This window comes from Acipenser ruthenus, chromosome 47 (genome assembly GCF_902713425.1).
Source record: "Acipenser ruthenus chromosome 47, fAciRut3.2 maternal haplotype, whole genome shotgun sequence".
In the NCBI taxonomy this organism is placed as follows: domain Eukaryota; kingdom Metazoa; phylum Chordata; class Actinopteri; order Acipenseriformes; family Acipenseridae; genus Acipenser; species Acipenser ruthenus.
This window is the reverse complement of record NC_081235.1, coordinates 5,996,259-6,008,358: the sequence shown is the minus strand read 5'-3', so window position 1 is coordinate 6,008,358 and position 12,100 is coordinate 5,996,259. Positions and strand designations below refer to the sequence as shown.

The window sequence follows — 12,100 nt, the reverse complement described above, 5'->3', positions numbered from 1 at the left end:
GTAGGCGGGTTCCGTTTCATATTCTGAAGCATTCGGTCACAGGGTGGCATGTCTGGAGTCTTGCGGCTGCCACTGCGTTCTGCAGAGGAGGGAGGGAGGGTGTGCTGCTCAGGGTTGAAATTTTAAAGAGGCTGTACTGAGAAGATTTACAACTGGGTTACCTTACCAACGGTAACATTGGGTCGTCCAAGATTAGTGCTCATCGGGGGTCTGTGAAACAAGACTAAAGGTACATACATCCCCACAGTCACTGTGTGAATAACTGGACCATGTTACGTTTCCTAGCGGTGTGTATTTTATAATGCAATGTGGTGGTTTGTGTTTTTTTGTTTGTTTGTTTTGGCAGGGCAACTTCTTGAGCTAGAGATCACACAGACTTTTAAAATATAAATAAAAAGAATTGTGACAGAAAAGGATATATAGTAATACCAAAAACTTAAGAGCTGTCTATGACCAAACATTTTGACTAAATGCTGAGAGGTCCGGTTCATATACCACAGAATGATATCCGCATTCCTGCTGTGTATCTCTCATCTAAGGTAACAGCAGGGAAGTCCTGCATTAGTGGAACGAGTGAAACTTTTACTATTTGATTTTTTTTGAAGAGAAAAAGAAACAGGTGATTTTACTAAACTTGTACGAAATACCTTGTTTATTTCTAGTTTTTAAACATGAACAGCTCCATATGCTGATCTCACACTGAAACTGAAGTGCAGTAAACCCTGTCACAGCTCGGTTCTTGTGCAAACTGGTCAGATTTAAAACGGGGTATTGAAAAGAACGCAGCTGAGTAACATTTCAGTGAAGGCCATATAGAAGAATAACAAAAACGTGGATTTCAGCAAAAATCGTATTTCATAGTCCAATTTTATTTAAAAAAAAAAAAAAAAAAAAAAATGAATACACAAAGGAGTGAATACAATGCTACACGTCAGTTATAGAACTAACTGAGGAGCCATTATAGTGATCAATCTGGTGCTGTCTTCAAAAGCTAAGGGATGATGTAAGCTCCTCTGCAAAGGCAGCTGTAGTACCCAAACAGCAAAACAACAGTATCACTGTTCCACTCTGGGGACATCGCAGTATATTCATACAGGTAATAGATGCTTCTAGTACACCGGGTGTGGTGTTTGCCGTGCTGTTCCCTACTGCACTAGTCTGTAGGTAATGTACCTCCCAGCTGTCTCACTGGGTCGAATGATCTTCACCACCTGCAAACAAAAAACAAGCATGACGCATGGCTGATTTGAGAGGGCAGGTTTAGAGTACAAAGGCTGCATGATAACTGATACGTCTTAATAAATCAATCTAATAAATCTTAGTTTTAAATCATCAACATTGTTTTTGTCCTCTATGGAAACTAGCCCTTGCACCCAGTCCTGGTTTTCAGAACTACCTTCAATTAAAAATACTGTACTATTGAAAAGATCAGGAGGGCAGGAGTTTGGTGTTTAATAAACGGTTCCACCCTTCGAGCAGCATGGCTCAGATGTGATTTAATTCATGCTGTGAATCGGTGCAGTCACTTCAGAGCACATTTACCAGGGACCAGATTATTCAAACTCCTGGCACCCGGTCATTTCAATAATAAACTGAAAATATAGTTGTGAAAGCCAGGACCGGGTGCGAGGCTAGTTTGAGTTTCAAGCCGTGCGATTTCACGCGACAAAGCAGTCTCACCTGTCCTCGCTTTAGCCCAAAGTACCGCGCCACTGGATCCCCGGCCTGGATGCGAGGGAGCTGGCTCTCCTTCAGTTTACTGGGTGCAGGGTTAGGGAAAACAAGGGGACAAGAGGAACTGTTCTGGATTGCTTTACTGTAATAACAGCCTTATCAAAATGCTGTACCTGGAAACAGCTACTGAACAAACACCAAGTACAGTATGCAAATAGTCATGAAACCGTAGCTCACACACTCTCCACAGGCACCGTATAAATATAATTTGTTATAAATGAAGAGCTTGTAGTATGTAAATGAAACGGGACGTGCATCTGTAAAGCTGATGGAACAGCCCCTCTGAAAGTTTAAAAGGATACTATCGGCCAAGCAACTCTGTCACCTCTTCCTTTGTCATCACTATGTGCTCTGGAACCAGCTGCAAACACACAAGCAGGCATGTTAAGCACGGTTCACAACCATAAACGCGTAGGGGATCCCTGCAGTGGGATTACAATACTGTTTCACTCAACAGTTAAGCCCATGTTGTTCTACAGGCAATATATACTTCTACCTGTAGGGATACGTGATCTGATTTAAAGTGTACAGATTAACAATTCTTAGAAATTCAGTGTAACTCTCAATACCTTTCATAAATAAATAAATGAATGCCAAACAAATTCAGTTACTGTTATGTGGTCCAAGGACTTCATAAAAATCTGAGTAACTAAATGCATGTATTTATCTATGCATACTCAAGGTTAGAAACTCAGCGAGCCCTGCACCCAGTCCTGGGGTTTCCAAACTGCCATCAATGAAGTATATTATTTAAATGATTCAGTATCCAGGAGTTTGAGTAGCCCCTGTGGAACCGATTGCTCCTTCCCTTATAGCTGCATGAACAAAATCCTAAAAGTCAACCTGCAGACACAGGGATTCAAGGGCCATCAGCTGAGAGCAGATTTAACAGGGGCCTGACTGTTCAAACTCCTGGCTCCTGTTGATTTCAATAATGTACCTAAACAAGGGGAGTTCTGAGGCTGGGTGCAGGACTAGTGGATGTTTCTAACCCCGTGCGCACTTGTGATCGCATGTCGGACTCTCACCTCGTGTTCTGTGATGTTAATAAGCAGCTCCTGCTGTAGAAACTGCTCCAGGATGTATTTGGGTGCCATGTCAACCAGCGACTAGGGGAGAGAACAGAGCAGGAACGCCAATAAAACAGGGCAACACACTTCAAAACTGATGAAAATTTAAAATATATATTATATATACAGAATCCCACACACACTTGCTAGGATTTTTTGCTGTAAATAAAAACAGAATATGCTAAACTAGCTTCCAGCTATACAGCAGTTGCCCCCAAACAAGGCTGCGGTTTTAAGCAGATGTTTTCGGTTTTATTTAGAGTGGTGCGACACACACACTGCTGTACAAAGTCATCAGGGACTGACACTGCTAGAATAGCTTTAATGAGTCAGTGAGGCATGTTGCAGCAGTTTTTAATTTAAGCCTGTGTGATGAGCTGGAGGGAAAGCAGGCAGACAGGCACCTGTTTGGCGGATGGAGTCATTCCCATCTGCACCACGATGCAGGCTCGGGTGATGTTCTCCTCCTGCATCCTCTGACAGTACATCTTGATGGTCTTGATCCCAACCTTGGGCTCCTCTGCAGACAAACACACAGGCTAATATCAAACCACGTTCTATACAGCAAGTTTTTTAAAAATTTGCATTATTATTATTAATATTATTACTGCTTAATCCTTTCATTTGGGAATTCCACTAATATCTTTTCAGAAGTTTGACTCCTGTTCTTTCGCATTATTGTGAATTTTGTGGGTCGATAGTGGCAGATCATAGTGGCTGTGAACCTCAAGCCATTCTTGTATTAAGGCAGTTTGTTAAATAGCTTGTGATTTAACTGTATGCTATTTGCCAAGGTGCTTTACATAAAAAAGAAAATAAACACAACAGCACTAAATGTCTGCCTCAAGCCACATGACACACAGTTTCCTTACTTCCCTTACACCTGCAAAGGCCAGTCCTGGAGATTCATTCCACTCCAGCATTAACAGATCCACTATAATTCACTACTTCAGTGTCTTGAAGGAGGTTTCATTGATTCAATTAAACAATTTAGAACAGTGTTGGCACAAACACCAGGAGTGGACTAGCCCTGCAGGATTGCGATCAGTTACCCCTGTGTTACACGATGCACCCACCTGGAAAGAAGACAAACATCTGGTCTGTGGGGTCGTCGTTGTGAGCCACCAGCACGGTGAGGTCGGTTCTCCGGGGCCGCCCCTCGCTGGGTTTATCCCCGAACTGGTTCTTAAACTCCTCCAGAGTCTGGTCCAACTCGTCCTGCGTCACCAGGTAGCCCCGGTCGTGACATAGCTGTCGGGTTCAACAACAGAGAAGCCGATCAGACAGAAAACACCACAGGGCTTACACACGTGTTATGAGATGTCACCTTACAAAAACAATTAAATAATAACTTAAATAAAAGCTTAACCTTTTAATTTAGCGTTTATCTGTATATATCCATCAATCTATATCATTCTACCTACCTCTATATATAGATAGACATATCTATCTATATAAAAAAAAGGTAAAAAAGCACAGTTGCAGTATATATATTATATTATATTATAATATATTATAATATATACACTTTATAGTTTTAGAAGAAATACAATTAGATAATACACAAGAATAAAGTTAAACACATGGATAAACAGACTCAATACCAGGATGTCTGAAGGTATAGGAAGGAATAACAGATCCTTATATCATTAACTACAGTAAATTACACTAATAGATTTAAACAGAAATAAGCGAGTGTCGTTACCATGGCACCAAAAGCATATATAGTATGTAAATGAATCTCTCTCTCTCTCTCTCTCTCTCTCTCTCTCTCTCTCTCTCTCCCTCTCTCCCTCTCTCCCTCTCCTGATTCGGTTAAGTGTATACACCGTTTAATGTTTTTTTTTTTTTTTTGTGACCACACCAATACGCTTTGATTACAGCTGAATTCTGCACGATTCTAACCTGCATGATGGTTTTCCTGATTTTCCACAGCCTGTAGGTCTCCTCTTCGTCATCCATGCTTCGATAATTTGATAGTAGTAATCTCTAATAAATAAAAAGAAACCTCTCGATTGAACTCTAACACGCCGCCGCTCACTTCCGCTGCATGGAAATCACGTGTTAACTCGCTGCGGGAGCAGGACCTCCGGGTGACCATCAAGGATGCCTGTTTTTAGTTTCAATAATTTATAGTTATTTTTTTTTTAAATCTTCGTTTTCCTTTAAAAATCAGACGTTTACTATATATGAATCACATATTTTTAAAAAGTGTTTTTAGAAATAAACGATACAATGATAAACAAGTTACATAGACAAAGAGCCAGCTGCCCAACGTTTCGATATGTTGTACATATCTTTCTCAAGGGAGCCTCTATATATATATATATATAGATATATATATATATATATATATATATATATATATATATATATATATATATATATATATATATATATATATATATATATATATGTATGTAGAGTCCTGAATGGCAGATAACGTTTTTGACTGACAGCTTGTTGTTGCTGGTGGGTAGGCAGGTGGGCGGGGCTCTGTGTAACTGACGTCATTCTGACTCTCGGACGGGCGGTGACGTGCTCGGAGATCTATGGAACTTTGAGCCAGTATGGCTGACGCGTGGAATGCGGTTTCGTCATGAGACGCGGGGCGGGGCTGCGCGCTGCTGAGAGCTTGTGATGCCGCCGCTCGAGGTAATGCGGGCAGTCCAGCGAGCGCTGCTCTGTGCGTTAGTGGCTGCAAGGATACCTACTCGAACCATGGTAAGAAAAATATACCTGGTTTATAATTTATATGTGTTGTTTGACGTGAGTGTACGTTAAAAATAAAGTTTTATAATAGAGGTCAGTCTTTTTTTTTTTTTTTTTAATAGACGCGTAACGTGCAGAGAGACTCGCAAGACGGTGAAAGGTTAGTTTTAGCTAGCTAGCTATACTGCCTGTGTAGCTTTTCGTATTTCTGTGACTTGCACAAAAACAGGCCGTCGAACGGGAGATTAAATGAAACCCAGTCTAGTGCATTTGTATTAATAATAATAATAATAATAATAATAATAATAATACGCTTATTTATTTATCTTAAAGATGTCATTGTCCAATTGTATTGGATTTGTAAAAATGAAATAAATAAACAAGTAATCATAAATATATGCCTTGCCAAAAAACTGAAACGATGCAGTTAAGGTAGGATAAAACAAATTATACAACTAGTCGAGTAATTAGGATGTGCACCCATTACAGTGTTTACTCGCATTGTGGTAGGCTGGCGGGATGCTGTCTGTATACAGACAAAAAGCCTAAACTACTGCAGGCAAACGAAGTTGCCTTTAATGTTTGTTTTGAATAAAACCACTTGACGCCGCTCATGCTTGTGGTGAATTTGCCCTACAGTACACAGTGCAGTCTTTGTTAAACACGCGTAATCGTATTTGACAGGGCAGCTGCTGCTTGGCCGTGATGTAAGTCCGAACACTTCAGTGCCATTGCTTACACGCTGGCACAAGTGGCATGCAAACAACGAAGTACAATTACACCAGTGATAGGATGAACATAACAGCCCTTGTGTGCGTGTTTTTATTGCTATTGTGTATAGTTTGAGAATTTCAATTCGAAAGCTGTCGAGTCCATCTCCCCATCTCCAGTGCAATGATCGCCCCCCCCCCCCCCCCCCCCCCAAAAAAGTCTCCATTTCCAAAAAAATATCAGAAAATGAAAAGCTGAACTGTGGTCATGGTCTGAACTTTCCAAATGTCATTCTGTGCTTAAGGTAAACAATCTAATCTAAATGTTTAGATATGTATAATGGGTCATTGCTATTTGTAAACAGATATGTCCTTTTCCATGCTCCTGATGCTCCTTATTTCTCGGGAATGCATTGAAACAGGGTTTCGTTGTCCTTCCTCCACTGTGTCGCATTTTATGTGATCAAGCGCAATCACAGATGCGGGCATTGATGCTGGAAGGAATGTCCAGGCATGCACGGTTTGATAACTTGTGTGTGGTTAGTGATCAAGGCAGATTGCAGTTATCTAAAGAGACTGCTGTGTGTGTTGTGTAACTTGTGCTGTGTACGATTTTTTTTGTTTTTAAGCGTTCAGGTTTTGATAGCATTTTTAAACAGATTGCAAGAGACATGTGATCCAGACCTGTGTAAGACGTTCAGTCATTATTGCACCATGCATTAGTCAGAGGGACTAAGAGGATTAAAGGTTGTCAGAAAGACTGTAGAAAACGATTTGAAAATCTAGCCCAGAGTGTCATGCATGCAGGTCACTAATACATCAGAACATTAAAACATGACTAAAAAACATTGCCTAAAAAAATTAAAAATAATTTTAAATGTGGAAGCCACACTTCTGCATAGCTGTTCTTTTTCACTTCTACAAACTGTACGCTAAACCGTGCAACAGTCCTTTCCTTTCCTCTGAAATGAGCACCATTTCAATTGGAACTCCCCCTCCACCTGTGGTCAGTACTGTTCAGTGCCAAATCAGTACCTATAGGTGGTGAAATGTCAGGTTTCAAGAATGAGCTCCACTCTCTCTTTCTTAAAGGGCTCAACATTGGCTGGAGTACATTTTTCGAATACTTTTTTTTCCATTTAAACAAAGCAGTAGTGTAAATGCGTGTCCTGATGCTTCCAGTTTTCAGACTGATGTCACAGAGAGTGGGTTTACTCTGCCCAGCGCTGTGTGACGCTGAGTCCCCACAGCCCCTGAAATACAATTCAGAATTCTAACAAGTCACTTATTTCACTGAGAGTGTAGATCTGTCACTCAGAATGCCAATGACGAAGCATTCTGAACGTTTAACCCACAGCAGACTAAGTGCATTAATATCGGGTTTTCAGCAGATTTATTATTTAGATTTAATGACCTTTTAATAAATGCACAGGCGTTTGGTGGCTACCTCTGATCGATCTGACAGTGTACTTTCTCTCACACTCGTACGATGGACTCGACTGGCAAAGCAAAGAGTGTTTGAGAAATACGCTCTCGACTTGATTAGCGGTAGCCACGGCACACTTGGAAACATGCATTATAATAGACTTTACAACCTTGGAAGAGTTTCTTCCTTTATTTCTGTGAAGGCACCACTTCTGTTTTTACCCTGAAGTCTTGGCGCTCATCTTTATAACTTGGGTGCGCTGTGTACTTTGTCCATTTGTGCACAAGAGTGGCTTGTTGGTCTTATCAGAGCTGATGTCCTCTTTGGCATACACTACAGTGGCTCATTATCCTGATCCCTTATCAACCGGGATATCCGATTTAGTAAGCAAGGATTATCAGGTTTCGGAGAGAAATTTAATGATTCATTTAAAGTTGTTTTCATTTTGGACCTCGTAAAACAGAAAAGCCTTTGTTGGATGTATCGGCAATGCCAAAACTAACCAGGAATTGAGCTTGAATTTCATCGACATTCGCTGCTGTTGCTGCTTCGCATCTCAAAATGAAAACACTGACAGCGATACATTTAAAAAGCCGATCTTGTTTAAAGATGGTACTCGTAATACAAATTTGAGTTCCTTTTTTTAAAAGTGGAAACAATTCCATAGTAAATACATTTCCGTGGGGTGATCGAGACACCTTGTCCCTTTGCAGTCCTGATGCATGTAGAATTGCTGTAGTGATGAAGCATGCAGAGACCCGTCTTGTGGGTGACAGATGGAAACGAGAGGAGAGTTGTCGGCACTGCCCAGCCTGACTGATCCGTGCTTTTGTTTGTTTGTTTTTTCTTCCAGTGTGCGCAGGTAGAAGACTGGCAGAATGCCAAATCCATTTACGAGTTCACAGCCAAGGACATCGACGGCAACGAGGTTTCCTTGGAGAAGTACAGGTCAGTCATCTTTATTTACGTCCTGCGTGCAGAAAGGGTCGGTTCGTGTCCAGCTCTTTGGTTTTACAGAGTCCAGATGGTTAATCCAGCAGTCACAGATTTCCCGTTTTTATAAATGTGTTTTTTGCAGTTCTGCAGTTTTAGCGTCTGTATTTTTAATAGAGTATTTGCAAACAGCACTCTAATGCTCTCTGATGTTCTGACCTCGGTGTCTTTGTGTTTACCCTCCTTCACTCCACAGGGGCTACGTTTGCATCATCACAAACGTCGCCTCCAAGTGAGGAAAGACCCCTGTAAACTACACTCAGTTTGCGCAGATGCACGCCGCGTACGCTGAGAGAGGTTTACGTATCCTGGGCTTCCCAAGCAACCAGTTTGGGAAACAGGTACGGTTATTGAAGGGGGTTTGGTAACCGCAGCGCGGGTTAGGCTTCACAGTTATCTGGCCGTTCAGATTGTAAAAGGACGTGGGTGGTTCTTCAGTCCTGCTCAAGCTTCCAGATCCAAAGGGTGGGAGGGGAAAAAAGATAAAGAAAGGGTGTTTCATTGCTAAGATAAGAGTGTGCTAACCTAAAAAGAAATTCTGCGTTCTATTGTACATTGTTTTATACAGTTATATGTACATGTTTACATGTGTTTCCTGAAACTTGAGGTCTTGGGTCTCATTGCTCAATAGTTTAAAGGGGCTGGTTATCTACAGTACACTAATATGCAGCAGCTGTGATGGTGTCGTTCCATTCTGTAAGTACAGTGCAGAAACGCTTGGAGGGAGATTTACAAATCACTTTTATTCTGGAAGTATAAGTAAGTATAATCTGTGCACTGCTACAGGCTGTTGCATGCTGGGAGCTGTGGAAAGCAACTAACTCCCAAAAAAGGAACTAACACACACACGCAGGCACGCACGCACACACACACACTCAAAGTTTGTTTTTGTGTTAGGAGCCCGGGACGGAGGGGCAGATCAAGGAGTTTGCCAAGTCCTACGACGCAGAGTTTGACCTGTTCAGCAAAATCGACGTCAACGGTGATAACGCTCACCCCCTGTGGAACTGGATGAAGTCTCAGCCCAAGGGGAAAGGGACGCTGGGAAAGTGAGTACACCTGCAGAATAACCCTTTAGAGGTGTAGAGCGTGCTCTGTGCTGTCTCCCAACCTGGAGAACCGCTTGAGACCAAGGACAAGCACGGTCACCAAAAAATGCTGATCACAGGCTAAAATACCTGGTCATTTTAAAGGGTTCAGTAGAAATAGATGTATTTTATAAACGGGTTCATGATTTTAGTTTCTCTCTTCTCTCAACAGCAACATTAAGTGGAATTTCACCAAGGTAAGCTGTGGTTATTTGCTTTTCAATAGTAGTAACCTTTTATAAATTGCACGGCCAGCGAGTTAGTGGCAGGGTGTGATTTTTTTAAGTTCGGTTTCCTAGTCCCCAGTTTGACTTCTACAGTAAGACCGAAGTACCGTAACATCTGGGTTATTTAAATCTGCAAGGCATTGAGAAGAGTAGTGAACCGGCAGGGCTGCAGCTGCTGCCTTTATTATTATTTTTTATTTTTTTAAATGAAGTTCCCCATTTTCTTGCACAGTCTGAATCTGCACTGTTTAAAAGGTCAGGGTTGTACAGTAATTGGAACAGAGTGCACGCTTCAAAAGACACAGTTTTGCAATGACATTGCATCTGTAAAGGAGTGGCTTAAAAGAATTGCCTGAGGGGGGGTGGGGACACGTAATCCGAATGATTAAATTGCAGCGATACGTGTAAAAAGCCTATCATGTGCTATAGGAGTCCGAGCCCCCAATTTTAACTTTTCAAGCACCCAATGCAAAGAAAAAAAATCTGGTGCATGACCTAATCTACTAATGAAAAGGAGCGAGAAGTCTTTCACTAGGCAGGCATAACCGTACACATGGCGTGTGAGCTCTGAGGTTCTGAGTCAAACTCCAGCTGTGCAATGGTGTCTGTGTGAGATCCTCGGTGTGATGGAAATGCCTGCCAATTCAATGATTTCTTTTATTTTTCAGTTTCTCATTGACAGAGAGGGACAGGTTGTGAAGCGGTATTCCCCAATGGATGATCCAAGCGTAAGTGAAACGGCGTTCCTCGGGTGTGCAGGGTGCCACGCGGGCTGGACCATTACTTGCAGCTCTCCTGATTTAGAGATTTGCGCAACACTTCAGATGCTTTTTTTTTTTCTGTGGCGATCCACTGATTCATTTTGAAAGCCATCCAAAACAATAAAAACTCGTCAGCTCTGCCCTGCTTCAAGCCTCATTGTTCTGAAATGTTTGTTGATGCTAAATCGGGGCATGTAGACACAGAGGGCTGTTTTATCTTTAGTACACGCAGTTCTGTTCAGCCCAGCTGTGGATTTGACATGCACGATAAAGGATGTGCCATGCTTTTTAGTAAGGGTGCCAGTTTGTACCCCTCTAGTGACAATGCCAGCTTGTTCTCTTGTTTCAACAGAAGCACACACTTCATGTGGAGCATTAAGTGTTAGGAAATCCAGTTGATTTGTATACCTAAGTAGATTGCAGCACAAGCTTACGTGACATTAAGAATCCTGGTATCTACATTACCGGCATACACACAAAGGCTACATTTTAAGGGCAAACGGGCAAGCCATGGCCAAATTGTATTTGTCCTAACGTTGGAGTAATGGCGTGTGGGTTTCGGAGCATGTACACACAATAGTCAATTGTTAAAGTTGACATTCATCACTTAATAAAACCTCTAGGCTGAGTATTTTTGTATAGATTATTTTTTTTTTTTTTCAAACAGGTGGTTGAAAAGGATCTTCCCAAGTACCTGTAGGAGTCCTGTTTGAATAACCAAATCCTGCTGTGTCCTCCTCTCCTGTGCCCGGCTAGGATTCTGTGTTTGGAACCCCAGGCGAGTGACGACCTGCCTGTAAACCCGTCTCTAACGGGGAGGGCAGGTCTGATGAAACAAGGCGTGCAACCTTCTGGGAGGAAATACAGATGCCAAGCAGCACTGCGCGAGAGGATGTGCTCGCAACATCTTACTTCAGCATCTTGCACTAATTTCATTATGTAATAAATATATATAGCCCGTTCAAAGACATGTTCATTTGTAATGCACAATAAAACTCATTCACCATTGTATTTAAGTCTGCGTGTTCTTCTTGGTTGTGGTATGGCCAGTCCTATGGGATTTGCCGAGGTTCATCTAGCGACCTTCTTGATTAGTTGTACTGTTCAGTTTTCTTTTGACAAGCAAAACAAGTCATGTTGGAGGGTGATTGGTGTAAAATCATTATCAGAATTGGTATGCTGCTCCTTTGGTGGTTAGAATGAAACTGTGATTACAGGGTTAATATCAGATGTGATTATTGCATAAAATGCTAACCGTATTACAAAACAGGTCTGTAATCACTTACTCTTGAGCAAGATCTGACTTCGTTATCTCCAAACGCTTGAGCGATCCGTAATTTCAACATAATTCACCTTCAAAACCCTGATGCTTGAATTTT

The 12,100-nt window shown here is 41.6% G+C and overlaps 2 protein-coding genes across 2 annotated transcripts; one reads left to right on the top strand and one right to left on the bottom strand.

Annotated features, from left to right (window-relative positions):
- Nucleotides 1-885: 885 nt before the first annotated feature.
- Nucleotides 886-5,035, bottom strand: LOC131721020 (DNA-directed RNA polymerases I, II, and III subunit RPABC1). Its single transcript, XM_059013845.1, has 7 exons — nucleotides 4,710-5,035; nucleotides 3,881-4,055; nucleotides 3,209-3,324; nucleotides 2,763-2,843; nucleotides 2,037-2,095; nucleotides 1,681-1,759; nucleotides 886-1,211 (listed from the first exon to the last, which is right to left on the bottom strand). The coding sequence occupies exons 1-7, from the start codon at nucleotides 4,764-4,766 to the stop codon at nucleotides 1,146-1,148; spliced, it is 633 nt and encodes a 210-aa protein (XP_058869828.1). The 5' UTR covers nucleotides 4,767-5,035; the 3' UTR covers nucleotides 886-1,145.
- Nucleotides 5,036-5,373: 338 nt separating this feature from the next.
- LOC117428936 (phospholipid hydroperoxide glutathione peroxidase) lies at nucleotides 5,374-11,732 on the top strand. The gene is made up of 7 exons (XM_034047977.3): nucleotides 5,374-5,528; nucleotides 8,506-8,600; nucleotides 8,842-8,986; nucleotides 9,543-9,694; nucleotides 9,906-9,930; nucleotides 10,629-10,688; nucleotides 11,389-11,732. The coding sequence occupies exons 1-7, from the start codon at nucleotides 5,445-5,447 to the stop codon at nucleotides 11,419-11,421; spliced, it is 594 nt and encodes a 197-aa protein (XP_033903868.1). The 5' UTR covers nucleotides 5,374-5,444; the 3' UTR covers nucleotides 11,422-11,732.
- Nucleotides 11,733-12,100: the final 368 nt, after the last annotated feature.